Below are 21,583 nucleotides of genomic sequence, written 5' to 3'. Positions count from 1 at the left end.
AGCCGGAGCCGGTTCCCGCCGCAGCCGGCCCCGCCGGTGCCCGATAAATAAAACCACGTGCGGCGGAGCGGGGCCGGAGCGCGGGCGGACAATGGGCCCTCGGGGCACGGGGCGGGCGGGCGGACTCACCTGGCAGCGGGAGTAGAGGGAGCAGCAGCAGCGCCCGCAGCAGCGCCCGGCGGCAGAACGGCGCCATTCAGCGGGAGGCGGCTGGCATGCCCCGCCGGCCGCCGCGAGAGAGACCGGTCAGCGGCCGAGGGGAGGAGACAGAGGATGGACGGAGCGGCCCCGGCGCGCCCGTCCCGGCCCTACTCTCCGCATCTCGTCTCCATTGGCCTTTGGGGAGAAGAGGGGCGAGGGGCAGGGCCGGGTGGGGGGCGGAGGAGGGAGGGACGCCGCTGGACGGGGCGGGCCGCGGCGGACAATACCCCGGGGAAGGGGGGCGGCAGGACCCGCCGGCCCCGAGCACGAGGGGCTAGGGGCTCCGGCGCCATCTGGGCCGAGCACGACCCCCGCACGGAGGAGCGCCGGCGCTGCCCCGCAGACGGGGCGCCTCGGAAGGCGCTGGGGCCCAAAAGCAGCTCCCCCCCCGGGACAGCTCCGCGGCGGCCAGGCTCTGCGGGCGGGCGGCCCAGCCGCCCCCCCCGACCGGGCAGGAGCTGCCGTCTATGCGCAGGGCACTACACACCGCAGCGCTAGGGCGAGCATTAACAGCGCTCAGCCAGACCCGTCTTTACCGAAGGTCTGTGCCAAAACCGGAGCTGCCCACCAGCGGCACGCAGCCGGCGGGCCTTCCGAGGTCTGGGCAGCAGACCCTGCAGTGCCCAGTGCAGGTGGCATGATGGCTGGGTTTGGCAGAACACCCCACGGCGCTGCGAGAATGGGAATTGATCAGAAGTAGAGTGCCATTTTGTCAGTGATTCTCACTGACCCCTTCATACAGCACCAATAAAAACACTTCTAGATGCCTGTGTGAGGCAGTGCTCTGCTGCTGAGGATGAGCCACCCTCTGCTTGTCTCCACCAGAAAACAGCCATAAGTTTACATTTGCCTCAAGTCCAAAATGTAGCTTGCTGAAATGCAACCTAAACTGCAAACAGATGGCTTGAGAATTATGCTATCAACACCCTATGGACGATTTGGAAGTGAAATATCAAATCAAATGCTGCCACTATCACTGAAGTTCACAGCTCCACCAGTAAATTTACTCCATGCTCGCAGCCAGCGATTTCTAAGCTACTTTTTTGTCTATTCAGAGGTCTAGTTTCTAAAGTTACCATGTAGGAAGGCATCTTCTTACTCAGCAAATTTGCCCCTTGTTTGCTTTCATTGTGAGAGCTGCTGACTTCAGTGACAGGCAAGTTTTCAGTGCTTTTTGTTCCTGCCAGCAGTGCAAAGCTCACAGAGCCAGGACCCGGCAGCCAAACTTGGTCCCTTCTGCCGCATCATCACTGGGACTGGATGCAGCCTCAGTCAGTGACTCCTGAAAGCCTGCAGAAGAAAATCAGAGATATCTAAACATGACACAAGCCATAGTTTGACCTATATCACCTTTCTCACTTGTCAAAAATACATAAGCAGAAGCATTCAGCTTGCTCTGATCTTAGCACTAGTTTTCAGGAAAGGTAATTAGGAAAGATTTGTTCTGCATACAGATCAGTTACCCAAAAGGCATCCAGGCAGTTTCACAGTCATTTTGCAAAGCACAACTGCACATGTACGGCTTTGGTGTCCGAATAGGAGCAAATACAGTAACAGGATCCACTTGACTCAGTATTTTTAAAATTTCCTAAGTGTTTTAATTTATCCAGTCATAAAAGTGTGAATTATGAAAAAAGGTATCACAAGCAATTTTGTTTATATTCTTTTTGAGCATTAATGATTAAACATGAATTCTTTCTTGTGGCAAACTCACAACTTTCAATTGCAGCTCATGTTGGTAGTGGACTCTCTCCTGCTAAATCGTGGTTGATTAGTGACCTGAATTCGAGATTTGCTAGATGACCTCGGCACAACTAGAAGACAAACACAGGGACAAGGAATGCATTACCCAGTAGCATTTCTATGGCATGTGCTTTGGTCAGTTGGTGGAGAGGCTGAAACTGTCCTTTGTTAGATACAAGTTACTTCCCTGCAGACCTATGCTCTGTGCAGCAGCACACTGCTTCCCGCAGGCATGAGTGGGTGGCTGTGCTGTACTGCCCAGCAATGGACACCTCCTTGCCCAGCTCACCAGCCCTCTTTGAAGCAGGAGTTGGTCCTAATGGACCAGGAGACAAAAGAAGCCAATGGAGAAAAAACAATCTGTAGGCTTACTTGTGGGCTGATTGCTGTTAGTTGTGTTGTCTGTGCTCACTCCTGTGGCAGGGAAACCGCTTTACCGTTTCCCTGGACTACGCTGTGCCAGCAGGAGGGTTTGACTCATGAGATCAAACACAATATTTGTCTTCAATGGCTTGACAAAGAAAAGTGCTTCCCACTGGAGCACTTCGTGCGGCTGTGTTGAGGCAGCTGCAAACACCAGTATTTCCATTTTCACGTATCTGCTGAACAAAACAAATAATAAATTTCTTATCAGAATTAAGTCAGTCATCCTCTAACTAGATGAGCATAAGCTCTCTCTCTTTAATTTGTCAGAAGTCATTTTAACACATTTTCCAGTAATTAGCTGGATTAGATATAGTGCAGACTTGAGATAACATATCTAAATTCATACTTCACTGCAAACTGATAAACCCATTGAACCGCAGTTTAAAGGCACTGCCAGCCATAACTTTGTCAAACACACCATGTTAGTAAATATGGAGCCAATAAACACAATTATCACTTGGCTGGCCTTCTCACAGCAGCATTATCTTGAGAAAGCCAGAATGGCAGTCCAGGATGAGTACAAAGTACTGCCAGCCAACATAAACAAAACTATGCCTACTTTGCTGCAGGGCAGCAATTTCTCTTCTGTCACCAACACAGACTTTTTTGCTTGACTTGATCTGTATTTTTGGCTGTGCAAACTTCCGCTGGTTTTGTGGTTCTTTACAGATCCATATAAATCCTTTCCTATGCTTTCTCTTCGGTTTGGGGGTCTGCAAACAAGATGCACACACCTTTCAAAGAAATAATAACTTCAGCAGTCAGCTCCTCAGTGTCTTTAAACACAAGTCAGTGGCAAGACCTCTTTCTGAAGTGCTACCAACAGCTGGAATATCAGCATGCTGTCCAGGTTGCTGTCTGTAAATAACCTGATTACCTTATGCTGCATTTCAGCCTCAGCCTCAGATCTGGCAAGCCCTGAAAAGAAAGATTTGAATATCAGACTGACATGAACAGATCTAGCTCAAGGCTTTGCTCCACTGCTCTTCTGCATGTGTGCTGGGCAGCTGTCAACCCCTCCAGGGCTGCTAAACTGAGCTGGGGCCATACAATCCAGAATTTTGGCCCCATTATGAACCAGTAGGGAGAGAGAGGGATTCTCCAAACATGAATGAAGTTTCATGACCATGGTGTTTATACACTTTTTCTGAAGTGTTACCAACGTTTCTAGAAAGGGAACTAATAGGCAGGACTTTGGGATGGTATATAGCAGCCTCAGGAAAAGGAAAGAAGCTGATTGGAGCTTCCCCAGTGAACTCTGTTTATGAGATCTCTGCAGCCACAAGCCCACGATGGGGAATGAATTTTCTTTCCAGGTTAGCGTAAGGTTTTTCTAGTGTTGGACCATTTCAATTTCTTTCAGCTTAAATCAGAAATAGTTCAGTTTGGTCTCTGGTCAGTTTTGCACTAAGCATTTCAGCTCTACCTGAGAAAAAGAATAGCATCATGTTAGCACTCTCATGCCTGTGGTCTGGGAAAAGCTGTCACAGCAGCACTAATGGTGTTTGGTATGGCCACAACCTGCCTAAGCTGAGTGCCTGCATATGCTGTGTCCCACCTGACCTGAAAAGCTCAGAGATGGGGAAGTGTCTTTGCCCAGATGATCCATTCCCCAAGTGTGGCTTTGCACAGCTCCTGCTCTAACACTGTAATGTCATGGGACAGAAAAGGGTAAAGATAAGCACCCATGTGTGGGAAACAGGAGAGGTGGGGAGAGAGCTGCTTACAGCAGTTTAAGTGTGCCCATTGGCACATGTGCAGTCACAACAGTATCCTCAATTAGCTGCACCCTTTAAGAGGCAATAGTAGAGTCCTGGAGCCCAAATCTATTTTCAAACCAACATATAATCATCATCCTGGACCCCCAATCCTTCCAGCCCCCCAGGCTCAACACTACCAGTGCCAGGTCCCAGTTCATCCACCAGGTCTGCGGGCAGGTCACTGCTGGCATGAAGCAAGCTGTAGTTACAGGCGCCCAAGGCACAGAAGAGAGTACAATCACCAGTTTAGCATGGCTGTGGCAGCATTGGAGCTGCGGTCACTTTTTAGGGCGGGCTGAGAGCAGTTGTAATTGCCAGAGCCCAATTAACTGCAGGGGAATTACAGCAATTTGCACTGGCTCAGCTCTGCCTTCAGCCAGGGGAGTCCTCAAAACCCAGCTAAAGGCCTGCCATAACTGCATTCCCAGCAGGGTGTCATTAACCCTTCTTCTCAGGGAAGCCCCTTTTTTCTTTCCTTTACAGTTCTTGCTCTGAGTGTTTTTGATCTGGTGTTACTGTAGGCATGTTTAGACACTTTCTTGTTTCTCATGACAAACTCCTGACCCAGTTACAACTGTATTCACAGATTTACAACATATTAAGCTAACTCTATTAAGATCCATCATACAAATGTTTACTTTCAGCACATTTGGTCACTTAAGTGGATTCTTGCTTCATTTTGAACCTGTGTACAGTTACCATCTTTGTTGCATTCTCAAAGGAGATTCACTCCTTCCATGAGCAGATGGGCATACACACCTTGGGCTGAGCCCTTTGGATGCTAATGAACTTTCTCTCCAGGGAGCCTTCCTGTACAGGAAAAGCACACCTCCTTGACAAAGGGATTTTAACACAGATCTCATTTGGTTATAAAGCAGCAAACACCAAAGTGGAAGGACTACAATTATTTGCCACACTTTCGTTGCTTTTTTTTTTTCCCCAGCCACCTTCTACAACAGTGGTCCACTGACCCAAATCAGTGGATATGCCTCAGCCAGGTTGTTTCACAGTGCCCCAGAGGCAGCCTCCAGACATTTACCCCTACCCCTGCAGTCTCATCACACTAGAACGAAAAGGGACCCTGCCATGAATTTCACCAGGAGAAAGAAGACACCCCAACATCCTCCCCTGCTGCTGGAGGTAACTGCAAGCAGTTTGGAGGAGTAACCTCACAGGGATCTGGCAAAGCATGTTTCCTTGCTCTCCCATGCCCATTTACTGCTGCTGGAAGGTGTTAAAAATACTTAATGCAAGCAATTGGGTCTTCTTGGTACATTTAACAAACCACACAGCTATGGCTACAGAAAGTACACTCCTGAGGGCATACCTGATGCCTGAGTGTGTAGTCTTTCCCTTACATACAGTGTAGAGTTCTTATGGTGTGGAGTTTAGGTTTACTGCAGCTCCATGCTCTTCAGCCCTCATGCCACTGCTGACGCTCCTCTGCCTGCTCCGAGTGGAGCACATAACCTGCCAGAAAACTCTTCCTTTTTTTTTTCAGTAGAGCTTGACTTCTCATGGTTTACCTTCTTAACCTGGCTCTTAGTGCACAATGAATGGTGAAGGACCACGGGTTGCAACATGCAGCTAAATGTATGGCAACAGCACGGGACAGCAGCTGCCCTGACTCAGATCAGCTAAACCACCATGAATGTTCCCCAGGCCAGGGCAGCCTGCATGCCTCTGCCATGCCACCTTGGGCTCTCACATAAGGTGCTGCACAGTTTTCTTTCTCTGACCTCAGGGATGCTCAGCAATCCTGAGAGATAAGCCTATGGTGCTCAGCTGGCTTGGGACCAAAGAGACAACAGACAGGCAGCCGCAGCTGGAATCTGCACGCTGAAACACATGGAATAACTTCATTAAGGGTTTATGCATATGTGGAAATTGCAGCAAGGAGCAGGAATGGACAGCAGGTGGAGAAGAGCTGCCCCATAAACTGCATTTGCAATGTATATATTTTTTAATTTGCTCGGTGCAGTCCCCTCACTCAACCCTTTCCCCAGTAAGAGAACAAAACACAACCCTGGAAATGCGGCAGTAAGGTACCCTGATGTTATCTTCCATAAATCAAAGTGTTAATACACTGGGTTGATACAATAAGTATCAGACCAAGAATAACTGAAGAGAAAGAAGGTATCTCCTAGGTTACCACTTTCTGCATTAGAACCTACAAAGGAATCTCTCGAACCTTCCAGAGGCAGCTTTTTGTTAGTGTCTTTCTTGCTTATCATGACAACCCACTGTTCTGCAGCTATTTGTTTAGCAACAGGCATGAAATATGGTCTCCTTTCATCCCTGTGTAATTTACCTTCATTCTGCTGTTACAAGAGGAAATAGGCAAATCATTTCTGCCTCTTTTCCTCTATATGTTTGCAATCAGGAAACAATTACTGGAAATAAAATAAACGAAAAACAAGGCAAATCAGCAGTTGGACATACTGCTGAATATACCCATTAACTTCTGCTGTGAAAGATTGCAGCCTTTTCCTTTGTCTTTGCACTCTCAGCTTGTTAACAATATGGTCTCCTCTTATCTACAATTTATCCCAAGGAACTATTAAAAAGAAAGATTGAAGGAGCCTTCCTGCTGCTCGTCTCATCTCACAGAGACATAAGGAATTGCTGGTCAGGGAGAGGCCACTTGGCCAAAGCAGCCTGTGCCCCATAGGTTTATCTCCTCACTGCCAGTGCAGTTCCCTCCAGTGCGCCACCCTGTCATGGGAGAGCGATTGCCTCTCAGGAGTGTGAAGATAAACAGATTTGAAGCCTTCAAGGCATGTTCCCAGCACCTCCTCCCCCTCACATGCACACAGCCCTGTCCTGCAAAGGCCCCTGCAAAGAGCACTGCTTTGGGGATGGGTACCGAGATGTTTGAAGGGCCACGCAAAGCTGTGACTTCCACCAGAACAGCTTCATCAAGAATTCGGGCTGAACCGCTAAAGGCAACACCCCGGTGCTAGAAGCAAGCCAAAGGGGGGTGAATTAAGGGGAGCCAAAAGCTGGGCAGCACAAGGGTGATTTCTTTTGATGCCAAAATTACTGCCTCCATCAGCTGCAGTGGCTGGGGTCTTATCTCAGCTGGGCTGTAGGAGTCACTTGGGAGCCCATGGGGATTTCTCATATTTTAAGAGGCTCTGCAAGAGCTGTCTGCCCAGTGCTGGACAGGAGCTGAAGGCAGGAGACATAGCTGGATCACAGTGCCCTGCGTGGCTTAGAGGACAGAGCAGCCCACCCCAATTCCTCTTTCCCCTGCACTGTTACTAACCTGGCTCAAGTTCCTCTCTGGCCCCTGAGCAGGCCCAGCAGGGCAGGAGGAGATCAGAGGCTCTGCTGGAAGCACATCCACAGGCATCCTCCATTTGTTTGATGCAACTCAATGCTTTGCAACTTGTGGTGCTGACTTTGGGTTGGCATAAGCGCTTGTGTGACCAAGTGAGGAATCAGATCAGAGAACTGATGCGGATGCAAATAACTTGGCAGGAGAAATAGAAGTGTTTTTTCACTGGAATCAAGTCCCTGGTGTGGTTTAGTATGTGGCGTACACAGATGTGCCTGCATAGTGCATTAGGAGAGCAACCGCCAGTTAGGGCTGCTGGTAGTATAACTTGGTTTCAGCTGTGCTGCTGTCCAGTACCTAATCATTACCCCAAGATCATGTTTGCTAAATACTAAATAACATTTTGCTGTCATTTATGTTTAGATACCTCTAGAAGGTCACAGTGGCCAAGTTCTGGCAGATGACAGAACTTGCACTAGGCAAATAAGACACTTAGGCAATACATACCATGTGCATGCCAGAATGTTCATCTTAAGTACTATGGGGAAAAGTGTGTAGCAGGGGTGGAGTTTTATGCTAAGTTAGTGGCAAAACGGCGTACTTTTTAGCTACATGTTAATAGAGCTCAATTATATTATTTTTGCCTTGGATGCAGCAGCACCTCTTAAGCATTAAGAACTAACTTTTAATTACACTGAGAGCAGTTGTAACACTCTGATAAAGCAGAGAGAATTATTTTTTACTAACCTGCAAAGTAATTATTCCTGTGGGTCTTCACCACAGGACATACATGATTGCTTAATACTTATTGCACATTTCTAATTATTAGACTGAGACCAAACAAATCCTTCCAGTCCCCTGATTTTTTGGTTCATTTCTGTAAGCTTATATAGAAAGGAAGGCATTTCTTTAAAACTCTGCATTACAGCAAGTAATAGTGCAACTAATTACAAGTAAGTCTGTTAAGGATGGACAACAAACAGCTGGGCAGCAATTCACAGAAGGAAGGGGGACAAACTTATAACTACATCCAACACTTTCATCAACTGGATTTATTATATAATGTATCATAGCTAGAATATAATGTATATTCAAAGTGAAGAAAATATAATCACAGAAGCCACAGCTTACAGAGAGCAATTCCTAAATTTTATATAACAGCCACCCAGAAGTTCTGGGCAAAGGAAGAAAGCAGATTTGCAGGATAAAGGGATAGCATGGCAAGGCCAGGGTAACTTCTATTAAAGTGGCATAGTTTGTCATATCTGACAACCCACTGAAGAAAGTTATCACTAGTTAAGGGCCTGACCCTGCATTCCTTAAGTAGACAAAAATCCCTTTGAAGTCAATGAAGCATCTTGCTCAGATAACTCTATCAGGATTTAGCAATTAATGAAAACTTTTAATTTCTTAAGTAGATTATAAAAGGTTTTCTTTGAGAAACAACTATTACATGTTACTCACAGAAACTCCTCAGCAGTACGTGTTTGTTTCCAACAGCTCTTGCAGCACAGTAACGTTTGTTACTAACTAGGAATTACCAAAAGTCAGAACCACATTGTTTTCTGTTTGCATTGATCTGCCTTAAGTGTTCTTCTCTAGCTGATGTCTAGCTGAAGGTTTTGACAGCTTTGCATTCAAAAGGTCAGTAAGCAGTCCTCAGGGCAATTTGATTTAAACCTTTAGCATTTTGCACACTCTCAAGCAGCAGTGCATAGTAGGACACGTGTGTTCCCAGCCTCCAAAAGGTCATACTTCCCAGCCCTCAAAACAAAACCTGCATGAGAAATATTTCAGCTTGTAGAAAACATCAGAAAAGCTATCAGACAATTATGAAAACATTTTCTATTAAATTAAACTCAAAAGGCTTAAGAAAAACAAATTGTGACGTATGCTTTTAGACTATGGTGTATTTAAACAGGAAGTTTTACTTCTGTCGCATTTAGGAAGGTTGCCTTATCTGTCTTTCCTCAAGAGGCATGCTTACTTAATGTCTGTTCAGGTTTTCCAAGCTGCTTTGCCTCCCTGCCCTCCCCAAAATCCCAAGCCTCTCTCTGGGATGAAAACCTGAAACCTATAATGCAGAATTTGTTTGAAGTCTCATTAAGCAAAAAGCCTCAAATTAAGGGCAGCTCAGGAAAACAAAACATTTTTCTACAGAGTCACGTGGATGTAAACCAAGCATTACATGGAAGTTCTCCCTCATTATCCCCTTTGCGAGCTGCTTGTATTCTGATTAGTGTGCTAACGATATATGTTCCACATAGAAAAAGCAATTAAGTCTCCACTTCAAAGAAAAATGATTTAGTATAGGAGTAACAAGGCTTGTGCTTGCATCTTCTACTCATTTCATAATGCTGCAGAGCAATACAGCAGCTGTTAAATGCTTAATTCCCATTTATAACAATAGAAGATGCTATGTGGCGGTTGCCTTTTTAACACACAGACATTTCCATGAGGTATTTCTATGGCACCAGAGACAGGGATTCTTATTGGTGATGGTGGCCTACCTGTAGATAAATAAGCGAGCTCCTCTCTGTTCACATTGTAAGAACTGCACGCTGATTCCTTAAAGAAATTGTTCATTAAAAAGGGTAGATACTAAAATAAACTGCCTGAAAAAAAAGCAGAATATGATTTGCTATGATCCTGTGTGAAGAACACAAGCCCCACAACAGACTGTGCTATGGATTTAGAGAACAAATCAAATGCCAAAGCACTAGGTAGCTTGCAAAGTAAGTTTCTTTATGAAACAATGAGGTTAGAAAGGAAAAGTAGGATAGAGAAGGAAAATGAGTAGCTTACGCTCACATACATATATTTTGCCTAGGTTTGATGCCAGCAGACAGCCCTGTTTCTAGTAAAAAATAATTTGTTTAATATGCTACAGATGTGACTTGATTAATAGTAATTAAAAATAATTTAAGTCATGTGTCCTGTGAGCAGCATGAGTGAAGCCCCAGTGGCACTTACAAGAAATTACTGTTTTGCTTTCCCACTAACCCACAGATCTGCCTCATGGTGCAATGAGAACAATGAAGCATCACCTGTACCCTCTTGAGAAGTGGCAGATTTGACACCAATAACACCCAACCCGAGAATCTGCCAGTGGTGGAAACTGCATTTAGAGGAAAATCCAGTGCCGCAGACCTCCACGGTACTGATGAATGCTGCTTGTTCCTACCTATAGCCTCATTTCTGTGACACCAGACTGCACAGCGCTTCCTCATCCATGGTAACCTTTGGAGTGAAGGAGAAATTTTAGAGAAAGGCAATTTCAGACCAAAACCCCTTAAGCCAATACAAACCGAATTACTGACATTGACTGAAAATCTAAGAAAACCTCACCCACAGCAGTCTAAGGAGACCTCTGAACTACATTTAAACTGAAAGCCTTTGCTGAGGTTACTCCATATACTTTATAAGGCTAAACAGACTCACTTCTTTGACAGCACTGTAGTTAGTTATTTAGGATCAGAAACACCACTCCCTATCTAACAGCCATAACACAAATGAACATCCCCACCAGTTTTCACAAAACACGAAACATGGAAGCCAAGCCCCCGAGAAGTTCCGCGGAGGTTTTACACCACCCTCCGCTGATGTAACCCGGCTCGTACCACGCTTACCGTGTGCTCAGCCGCACGCCCCGCGGCCCGGCCTGCCCGAGGCTCCGGCCCAGGCCCGGTTTCTGTCAGCGGGCTGCAGCCGTTACCGGACCGCGCGCGGGGCCCGGCGCGGGCGGCGGCGCCACCTGGCGGCCTGTGCTGGCGCCGCCTCGAGCAGCTGGAGGTGCCCGAGGTGCCCTGCTGCAGAACGAGCACTGTGCTCGAGTCTCCCTTTAAAAGGCAGTTTCTTCATAGATCTAAGCGTTTTAACCGGATCTGCACAAAATCTATTACCAAGAGATTAGCATCTGGGAGCTGCCCTACCCCCCCCAATCTAAGTGAACATGCTTCAGTCAGTACAGAGGTATGATGTGCAGAAAACACAAGTCCAAAGGGACACAGAACACCTCCCTGCTGGCCAAACCAGCGCCCCTGTTTAGCTGTTCACAACCCCCTCCAGAAGCCTTGCAGATTGTATCTCCCTTCCTGCAGACGTCAGGGAGTTTAGTCTGACGTAAGAGCAAGGGTTCGCAATGTTGACTTTCTTGAGGTGCTTCAAAGCCCACTCTGCCACCCCCTCATGACAAACAGGTGGCCTAGGACAAGTCCTGCCCTGACCCAGACCCACAAAGCTCTGTACCAGCCTGTCACCCCTTCCACAGACCTCGCTGCAGTACTGTGGCTCCAGCCATATCCCTTGCTCCTCCTGGTCTTTCCCTGGCTGCCTCGGAGTGTGAGCAGGCACAAGAGGTGGGCCCCCTTGAGGCTGCAGCATCCTCCATCAGGGCTGCCTCGCTCCCCTCACCCTGCCTCAGTACTTCGCATAATTGACCTCTCTTCTCTAACTTAACCGCCAGCTGTTATCACCATTCCTCAGCAAACTTAGTTTAAAGCCCACAGGGGGGAGCATCTGCACTCTGTCACCCACCACTTCTTGGTGTGAACTCTTGGTTCAGGCCCATCTGGTGCTGGTGCAGGTCTACCGAGGAGCACTAAACAAGTCTTGCTATTTCAAGACTACCGATCTGCAGTTCAAAGAACTGAATCACAACTTACTAGAATAAACTTTTATTTACTGCTCTCAGGATCCTTTTCCATACTTTAAGCAATAAAACCTGCTATATTCAAATCTATACAGATTTACTGATATTTCATTCACGTTTTACAAAACCGGATATAGATTTGGGAAATTTGTATAAGTTACCTTTATTTACATGTCATGTTCTCAGCCCTAATAACCTAGACAAAGAATAAAACAAAGTGGGATTTTAAATATCCCTTAAGACCCATTACATTTGTTACATAATTTACATATCTGTATAGAGAGATGTGCTACACTTCCTTCTTGCATATTTATAAAGACTAAACAGATTTCCTGGCCAAAGCTAGGTGCTGTCATTTCTACAGATCATATTGGTAATAAAATGTTAAAATCAGAGCAAGCCAGGTATATAAATCTGTTTTTTCTTTTAGAACCAATTTTGCTAATCATTTTACCCAGCACTTGCTCAAAAAAAGTGTTAATACAAAAAACATCCACATTTACAAAAGAAATCAACCTAGTATTTCTATGACAAGTTGATCTACAATCAATTGCACATTGTTGGCTATGACTTTGGTTATACGGTATTACCAAATTTGGTTTCTAGACTAACAGTGGAGGAAAAAAAATATAAAAATGCAGCTGTAGAAACTAGCACAACCTGTAAACATATTACAGAACCAAATTCTGCACCTGATCACATGTGCATAACCTCCATGCAGTTCAGAGAAGTGTGCACACATCAGACTGCTGAATTTGGCCCAGAAACCCCTGTAAACATGTTCTTTATTGTTATGTAGTGCAATACTGCAAGAATGGATAATAAAGGCCTCTATCACTAACTAATACTGAGTGATATCCATACAAATTTCACTTTAAGATTACTTTGTTGCAAAAGGCTGAATTGAAAATATTATCCATCACTGAACTACAAATTTATCAAAAGTGATGAACACAATAAACCAATGACAGTATACAAATTCAAATATAGTATATGATCACTCATTACAACACAATTATGCTGCTTGTCTGTTTCATATAAAAATCCTGGATTTGTTACACTGTTTTAACAAAAGCAAGTTAGAAATAGAACTCTAACAAATACAATGTGTCAGCAAGTCAATGCTCTGCAAACTGATGGCTGATAATGCAAACAAATGCTTTCCTTTTACTAATAGGCTTTGGACAGATGGGTAGCAAACAGCTTGAAGCAGCACAGATTATGATATTGCATTACATGAAGTTTGTTGGGTTTGGTTTTTTGTTGGTTTGGTTTTTAAAACAGTTTAACAATTTCAGTTGTTCCTCTTAAAGCAGCAATTCAAATTTACACCCTCCGCAAAGACTTCTTCACAGTTTTACTTCAGTAGTTTACTGCCGGACAGTCTGTCAAATACTGTAGAAGAGGCAACTGCTTAAAAACATTTTAGGTGTTGACTTACTTGGCACTGGCCCATCCAACGCGTATACTGTAGTCATTAGCAAGGTACACAAAACCGTGGAAATGGCAAAATACATTTTCAAAAGTTAGTGAATTTTGCATACTTACAAGTAATACTATGAAGATTCAATAGCCATGTGACTAAATACAATGGTAGTCCCTGGAGAACTCAAATTTGTCTGTAAACCCTTAAAATTAAATTGCAGCACTGGACCAATACAATTTATGTCTGTGTCTTAATCAACCCCATCAAAACCCTGAGTATTTTCAATTGCCAGAAGAAGTTTATCCCGTAAATCTTCAAACGAGTCATATGGAGGCAAATCCAAGCGATTAAAGCTGAAAAACAGATGAAAACTCTTAAGTATTTCATCACTCTTACAAAAGGTCATAATCTACCTAAATTAAATACTCACCAGGTATGAGCTCTTGGCAGTTTTTCAGGGGTGCCCCACTGTTCAACTGTAAACAACTGTGGTCCATTTGAACCTGCAGAAAAGAAGACATCATTTTTCACCCCATTATGAGATTCTTTTGTAATCAGAAATGCAAGTTATGAAATGTTTGGGGGTTTCCGTAATGAAATTCTGATGTTAGTCAGAATTATTTTTTGCTATATCTTAATTTCAAGAGACTTCTACCCTTTAAGCTCAGACATTTAAGACCTAGATGTATATGCATAGTAGCTGGCATTGAAAATTTTGCATAGAAGACAGTTTTATAATGTATACATTTTGCAAGTGAAAATTTAGACATGTTAAATCACAGTGTGCCAAGTTACAGAACCTGGCAGAAAGTATTCAATGCCCACCTTCACAACAACAGAGTAGAGTAACTAAGAACTTTTTGAAACACAGCGACCACACGTGTACTTCAGGATGTACTCATGCACCTGAGAGAAGTTTCTTGGCTAGCATGTGCAGCCCCACCTATGCCCATGCCTTCCACAACTCTTACAGAATGGCGTATCTGAAAGTTTCTTGAACCTCTTAGCTCTCACCAAGTGGATGCCAAGGGCATTTTGTAACTATTTCCTGAAATAGGAAATGCTGAAAGCATTTACCTATGTCTGGAGGAGACTGTGCAGCTTAACTAAAAAAAAACAAACCCAAAAGACAAATAAACCACTATCTTGTCGGAGAACAGGAGATGATCCCTGAGGGTAGATGTTTTCTGACATTTCTACAAGGAGACCATCAATACAGTTAAGAGAACTGTACTCCAAGGTAGATGGCTACCCAAGTATGAGTAGCCTTTTACTTCTGAAATGGAAGATGTAAAACATGTTTCAGACTGAGATGAGCAGCAGTAATGAGAACAAGCTGATCTATGAATGCAGCTGAGGTATAAATGGTATGTAGAGTACTTTTAGACCTATGAAATTAATGTGATTTTACAGTGCAGGCAAACACTTTCCCTGTTTTTTATGACTCCTCCAAAATTTGTTTGGTTGGATGTTAGAGTTTTTTTCCAACTACACGTTATAATTGTCAATAAGATTTCATTTGTTCTATGAAGACATGGAAAAAAATGTAAACGTATTCATAATTAAATTAGAACATGTAATAATGCACATTTTAGAAGTGGATTTGGAAGATGCTAGCCAACTTATATACAGCAAAAAAAAACCCCAAACAATAAAAGCCCCAAGACAATTCATCCCAAACATGAAAATAAAACAAGAGGAGGAGAAAACCCTTCCACAACTACTAACATACATTAAAAGGTAGGAAATACCAATCAATGCACAGAAACTATACTTCATACAAGTCTAGTGAATGAACTAGATATGTCAGCAGTTGTGGGAACACTTCCAGCTCCTCTTCTTTACTTTCTTTTTTGGGTTACATGCTTTTTCAACAGAGAAGGCTGGTTAGAAAAGGTAACTAGTGAGAATGCCTGAGATAAGGATGAAGCAGAGAAGCAGTTCTATGACTGACGGTTCATCCTACCATGTGACAAGAAGATAAACCTCACTTTTATTACCTAGCAATAGGTAATAACTCTGCATTTTAGCTATCCAACTAATTAACTAGAGGCTGACAAAGCAGACTGGGAGGAAGACAAGAAATAAGAAAGCCACATCTGTTCAGTGTCCTAGTCCTCAAAACTTCGGCGGATTTGCTTCTGGATCAGCAGTATTCCTTTTATCAGCAGAAATGCTTCTCTGCGCCACAAGAGGGGGCTATCCGGCTAGAAAGTCAGCTCTAGGGCCGCAGCCCGAAGGTGGAGAGAGAACAACCGCAGGCGCAGCCTGGCTGCAGCAAAAAGCCACGTACGAACACGAAGCAGTGAAGAACCAACTACAGTTCCTCAAATACAAGCAGGTACTGGAAATGTGATTGATTGTGATCATTACTGGGGTTTAGTCAGGGTGGCATGCTGGCCACACAAAGCGAAAGTAACTGTAAGACAAAGAAACAAAGCACTGTGCAAGACAACAGCTAACTGAATTTGTCATTAACGAGTGAGCACAACTACAGGAACTGGGATTTCATTAGAAGGATATACTAATCCCTGGGCAGACAGGAGCTAAGAGCTTCAACAGTTTTTCCCCTGTGTCATTCCTTAGTTATATCTCTGGAAGTGTTTTTAGACAAATAAAAAGAGGCAGCAGAATTCCCATTGGGTTCCACAGTGATGAGCCATGTGCTGTAACACCAACAGTACCATGGTTCAGGTGCAACAGCAGACACATGGCTCAAGTCTGCCAAGGGCACTGTCCTTTCCATTGCAACTCTCAACTCACCAACAGAATGGAAAACATAAACTGAGTATTTATGATGAAAACAGAGAAGGAGAAATGGGGATACATGGTGGGTGGTAGTTGTTCACAGTTCTAGTAGTTTACAGACAAATTACTGTCTTGTTTACACAGAAGGAAATGTTTATTCAAATATGCAAGTTAGGCTATTCAGCTATTTGCATAGGATCTCAAGCACTTTTAGGCTTCATAAAGCAGTCTAGCAGAAAACATAATAGTTGATCGCAGCTGAAAAGACTTCCCATAAGCAAAACACCCCTACCCTTTGTGGGCTGTTACATCTGCTTGCCTGCGGTCTTTCCACAGTGGGTTTTCTGACTTTGGTATTGAAGTCTGCTCCTCACTGCCATGTGCTTGTTTCAGACTCTGCATTGTTTCACTACTTTTCTTTTGGCATTACATTTAACTTCTGTTACTTCAGTGGTCCTCTCTACAGTCTATCCTTACAGACAACTGTATTTGTACAACTGTAGCTTGTGAGCAGATAGAAGTAGTTGAGGAACTCAGGAGAATCTCAAGTTAACTATTGATGCCAGCATGTCTTTGTAATCTGAACCTAGATAACTGAGAATTTTCTTCAACTTCAATCACATGTTTAATAAAGATTTTTGCACCTCTTTATGACTTTAAGAATCCACATTCCTTCGAGTCCTATGCATTTAAAACCTTTCAAAACCGTTACTATTTACAGAACATGGGAAATGTGTGATCTCTGTCACTCCAACTTTGCTTCTTCTGTCAGTATATAAGCCATTTTTAAAGCAAAATTTGAAAAATAATGTGCCTGTCTTTGAAATCAAACATCATGACAACGTCAATATCAGGTTCTCTGGTACTTAATTGTGAACATAATCTAAGTACTCACCATACAGTTCAGCAAACCCATTCATAGGTACGCGTGATGTGCCAGTAACAAACTGAAGTAATCTTATTCTCTTTTCAGAGTCCATCATTAAGACTGCCTATGTATGATAACAGTTAGAATTAAAGATTTATTTTTAAATTAAGCTTTAAAGCTAGCAGAGTTACGCAACACAGGTTCTATTTCTAAATCATTATCCTTTATATAGACGCATTTTTTTAGTGACACACATAGATCACCTCTCTGCCTATTACTAAAAGCTATGAAGTCAACAATTTTTTAATGGCACTGTAACAAGAATACAGTTACTAGCTTAGCAGGCTGTTAAAATACTTCCCTTGAAGATTTGGCCCCTACTTGCTTTGAAGTTCCCTGATGTTATGAACTAGCAGCCAAATTCCGGTAATTTATTAAACAGAAGAGTTTAACACCTCTTCAGCGTAACCATGCCAGAAAGACCTACACAGAAATATTTTTAACCCCCCATCAGACATGGATTATTTCTTTTATTTTTTTTTTTAAAGTAAGCATCAGTAGCGTATTTACATTCTTAGCATGCATCTCATCTCTAGTTTTCTTACTTTCTCAGGAGTTTTAATGGTCAAATATTTACCTACCTATTCATGAATCACACGATAAGCTACAATAGTTGAAAGGCAGCAGCTTTTGATCAGGTTTTAAGTTAATAAAAATAAAAGAAAATAAGAACTTCATGATACCTTCCAGAACCATTGTATTACTTGATGGTTTATGTTGTAGCCATTTTTGTATTTTGTATGTAGTTTCCAATCAGCCACATCCACATCTCCCAGTCCACACATTAATAACTACACAGATAGATAAAAAACAAAAACAAACACCACCAAAGTTGAAGTCAGTAACATTAAGTTTGAACATAATTTGTTTTCTTTTCCGTGATACACTTACCTCTAGCTCATTTTCATCAAAGATTTTAATCAGATCCTGTGGTATTAATTCAAAAAAGCCCTAAAGAGATGAGGGAAGTTCTTAAAAATCAAGTCAACATTATTTAAGCATTTTTTGTTCAGTTAAAATGATCTTTAGATGCTTTAGTAAACACAGCCAAAGCAATACAGCAAACACAGATTTTGGACACCAGCAGTCCCTAGTTGGGTCACGCTACTTTAATTCTGACTTATCTCACATCTTTATTGTGAATACCATGTAAGTCTGAATAACATATATGTAATATCATGTAAGCAAGTAAGGATCAAGCAGATAGTTTAAACCAAACTAACAGAATTAATTTTCTTCTCTGCAGAATTCATTACACAGTTTGCACTACAGCTAAAGGTGTTAGCCAGGATTGAGAAATAAGCAAATTTTTCAATATGAATTAAACACCTCAATAAAAATGCACCAAAAAGATTTTCAAGTGTGAAATAATTCAAAGCTGACTACAAACAGTATTACTGACTTTTGTTCTACTTTTAGCAACATTATCTGTGGGTCTTCAGGATGTCCAAAAAAGTTTGTCTTAAAATTAAACAGAAGAAATTCTTAGAATTTATTTTGTAATTAAAACTATACCTCTTTAAAGGCTGACATTTGTTTCTGTACTCTGCTCACAAATCTCCACTGAATTACAAGACTGTAAAAACAAAACAATAACCCACATTTAAAATAAAAGCAATTTATATACAAAGCAACAACCTTCTTTGTTAATACAACTAAGACAGCCCCTGTTACTAGAGGGGCAATTCAGTGAGATACATTGCACATAGTGACCACTACTTACTGAATGTAGTCTCTCTTGTTCTTGTTGGTGACAACTATTTCTGACCCACCACTTTTCAGTTCATGTTGATGAGTCTAAATGCAATATACAGAATAGGCCTTAAAATGAGATAAATACATAAGACAATTCAAGTGCTAATATTAGGTGATTTAGTTAACTCCTGAAGACTGCAGAATTTGAAAACCATGAGAAATAGAACCAGTTTCAAGGTCACAAAAATAAACAGAATTTGGTTGACTGCTTTAAAAAATACATTTATTATTGAGGGATATCACACTCCAAGGGGGCAACCTCAATTCTTTCTGACGTGTCACAACAGATCACCTGTTATCACCATGCATACATGTTCTCAGTAATGCAGGCTTCGCTAACTGCATATGCAATGACCCAGCCTTTTTTAAGGCATTTCAAGGAAAAACCCTTACAGAACAATTTCAGCAATGGTCTCAGTAAATAGGTGAATGACTATGCATACCTGTTACACAGAAATTTGTACTACTAGAACCTCAATAGACAGATACCTGATTTTCAGTTCATTACAGATGTACATTTTCACGTTCTTACTTACGATCACTTTAGTTACAGAAGACCACAAAGGCTATTATCCTACTTAGATCTACTTGGCACCTCTAATTTGGAATCTGTATTCAAGACCTGTGATGTTTCTACATGACTCATCTTGGACAGCTTTCTACTTAACAACAGATTTGTTTATTCCATAGCTCTCTAGTGCCTCTTAGAGAAAAAAAAAACCCTATTATTAGCTCCCAATGAAAATTATGATTCCAACCATTTCCGAAAGAGCTCATCCTTTCTAGCCAATCACATAAACCCAACCTCTACTCCAGATCAAGTAATGAGACTATGGATAACTTAATCTCAGTTGCACTCACAGCAACAGCTACAATTCAAGTACTATTTAAGAAAAGAATCCCATGAGTTATTTTTTAAAGTTTTGCTTATTTCCAAGTCCTTTGTCACATCCCAGCCAGGCTAAAAGAGCACTGCCTAAACATGTGCCAGCTAAAAGATGCAGCTGATTGAACAAACCAACATGACTGTGAATGAAGGGGTTTTAATACCATACAGATAAAATCAGTTAAATTCATAGGCCAAATGGTTTTCTTTCATGTTTTGTCTGTTCTACATTATGTAAACATACAAACCTGACCAAAAAGTTCCTCATCAACTACATATCTGAGGTCCAGCTCTGTTGGATCATTTTCAAGAATCCATCTCAGAGAATTGTAATATTCACTGTCCTAAAAGAGAGAATTACAAGGTAATAAATACAAAATAGAGTAGCCACCTTTGATGCTACAGAAGGCTCTATTACAGCCCAGTGAATGCTGCTACCTAGGCTAACCCCATGTTGGTTACAGAGCCTCTGCAATTGTACAAATGTCTACAAATGGCAATCTCAGGACTAAAAATCTCTCACGTAGCACAATAGTGATAAGATTTCCTCTGAAAATATTACATACTATCACTCATTAGTATTTTCAGTCTCTGAAAGTATAATACATTTATTGTTAATAATCAAAAGAGACAAACTAATTTAAAATCAAGTTGAGACAGGGATCCCAAAGATGTTTATAGCTCATTTTCAAAACCTTAGAGTTTAAAAATATCTAAAAAAAACACCACAGGAATTTCTGAGTAAATTTTTCAATATAGCTTAACTGACTTAAACCAGAGTCCAAGTCTCTGATTTTCAGTGGAATTTTTAATTCCTATACAACTTAAGACTTACGAAAGATGTAGCCTAAAATATCTTCAAATCACGCTCATTCACAATGTCATTCAAAACATATATACAATAAAGAACATGAAACCCTAACTTAAATGGGAAGTTCAGACTGGATATAAGGAGGAAACTCTTTATTGTGAGGGTAGTGAGGCACTGGAATGGTTTGCCAAGGAAGTTGTGAATGCTCCATCCCTGGCGGTGTTCAAGGCCAGGTTGGGTGACATGGTTTAGTGGGAGGTGTCCCTGCCCATGGCAGGGGGGTTTGGACTACATGATCTTAAGGTCCTTTCCAGACCTAATTCTATGATTCCACAATTCTATGAAAATACATGATAAAGCAAATTACATACCACAGACTCCATATCATGAAGTGTTATTGGCTTTTGGAGCATCATCTTGTAGAAAGGACGAATAAAAAAGGCTTTAAAGAAGAACAAATAAATTTAATAGTACATAACTTAAAATTCAAAATACCCACAATATTAATCTAAATAGCACATTAAATAAAATACATACTAACCATCCAAAAGTTTGCCATGGTAAACAGCCATTCCAGCTACACGACCTATAAACTTGAAATAAGAGAGATGATCTTCATTGCAAAGTCCAGAGTTTGGATTGATCTGCAGAGTATAGTTATCTCTGAAGTTGAGGGAGGAAGCAAGGAAGAAAAAGAAAAACAAAATGTTGTGCTATTGGAACTGTCCCAGATTTGAAGATCCAAAAGACATCACTAGTTAAATCAGATATTACTTTTCATGACATTGAAAACTAATCATATTTGGATTAATAAATTGCTAATCTAATACTAAACAATATTCACTAGAAGATTCTATTGGCACAGCAGAAATAATAGTTTTGAAACACTATGAACTACCTTCCTAAGTTAGAAATCTACCAAAGAAAAAAGATTTAATGGCTATTGTTTTTACAGTAGTCAGAATAAC

The 21,583-nt window shown here is 42.1% G+C and overlaps 2 protein-coding genes and 1 long non-coding RNA gene across 11 annotated transcripts in view; all 3 read right to left on the bottom strand.

Annotated features, from left to right (window-relative positions):
• PRTG (protogenin) overlaps positions 1-502 on the bottom strand; it is a 79,229-nt gene extending 78,727 nt beyond the window's left edge. The window contains exon 1 of the mRNA XM_062627872.1: positions 130-502. Within this exon, the coding sequence (XP_062483856.1) occupies positions 130-196 (67 nt within the window). The 5' untranslated portion in view covers positions 197-502. The remainder of the gene's footprint in view (positions 1-129) is intronic.
• Positions 503-1,138: 636 nt separating this feature from the next.
• Positions 1,139-10,974, bottom strand: LOC134168317 (uncharacterized). 7 transcript variants are annotated; one of them, XR_009966492.1, is made up of 4 exons: positions 10,852-10,974; positions 7,399-10,650; positions 4,830-5,969; positions 1,139-2,543 (listed from the first exon to the last, which is right to left on the bottom strand). It is a non-coding gene; the product is annotated as an uncharacterized LOC134168317 (long non-coding RNA). The 7 variants fall into 7 exon arrangements; XR_009966493.1 differs by having other exon boundaries at positions 7,399-9,187; positions 9,398-10,952; XR_009966491.1 differs by having other exon boundaries at positions 7,399-9,187; positions 10,414-10,952.
• A 1,096-nt stretch (positions 10,975-12,070) lies between these two features.
• Positions 12,071-21,583, bottom strand: part of NEDD4 (NEDD4 E3 ubiquitin protein ligase) — a 58,511-nt gene continuing 48,998 nt past the window's right edge. For 2 of the 3 annotated variants that reach the window (XM_062627827.1, XM_062627808.1), the window contains 10 exons: positions 21,157-21,278; positions 20,987-21,057; positions 20,053-20,148; positions 18,887-18,960; positions 18,679-18,739; positions 18,055-18,114; positions 17,847-17,954; positions 17,131-17,227; positions 13,918-13,990; positions 12,071-13,840 (listed from right to left, as the gene is read on the bottom strand). In XM_062627827.1, the coding sequence (XP_062483811.1) occupies positions 13,738-13,840; positions 13,918-13,990; positions 17,131-17,227; positions 17,847-17,954; positions 18,055-18,114; positions 18,679-18,739; positions 18,887-18,960; positions 20,053-20,148; positions 20,987-21,057; positions 21,157-21,278 (865 nt within the window). In that variant the 3' untranslated portion in view covers positions 12,071-13,737. Of the gene's footprint in view, positions 13,841-13,917; positions 13,991-17,130; positions 17,228-17,846; positions 17,955-18,054; positions 18,115-18,678; positions 18,740-18,886; positions 18,961-20,052; positions 20,149-20,986; positions 21,058-21,156; positions 21,279-21,583 lie in introns of those variants that run through there. The other variant, XM_062627817.1, reaches the window with a different exon arrangement.

Source organism: Pezoporus occidentalis, unplaced genomic scaffold (genome assembly GCF_034315485.1).
Source record: "Pezoporus occidentalis ecotype Australia unplaced genomic scaffold, CSIRO_AGI_Poc_V1 ctg11, whole genome shotgun sequence".
Classification (NCBI taxonomy): domain Eukaryota; kingdom Metazoa; phylum Chordata; class Aves; order Psittaciformes; family Psittacidae; genus Pezoporus; species Pezoporus occidentalis.
The sequence above is the reverse complement of the archived record's forward strand: the minus strand, read 5'-3'. Positions and strand labels throughout refer to the sequence as shown.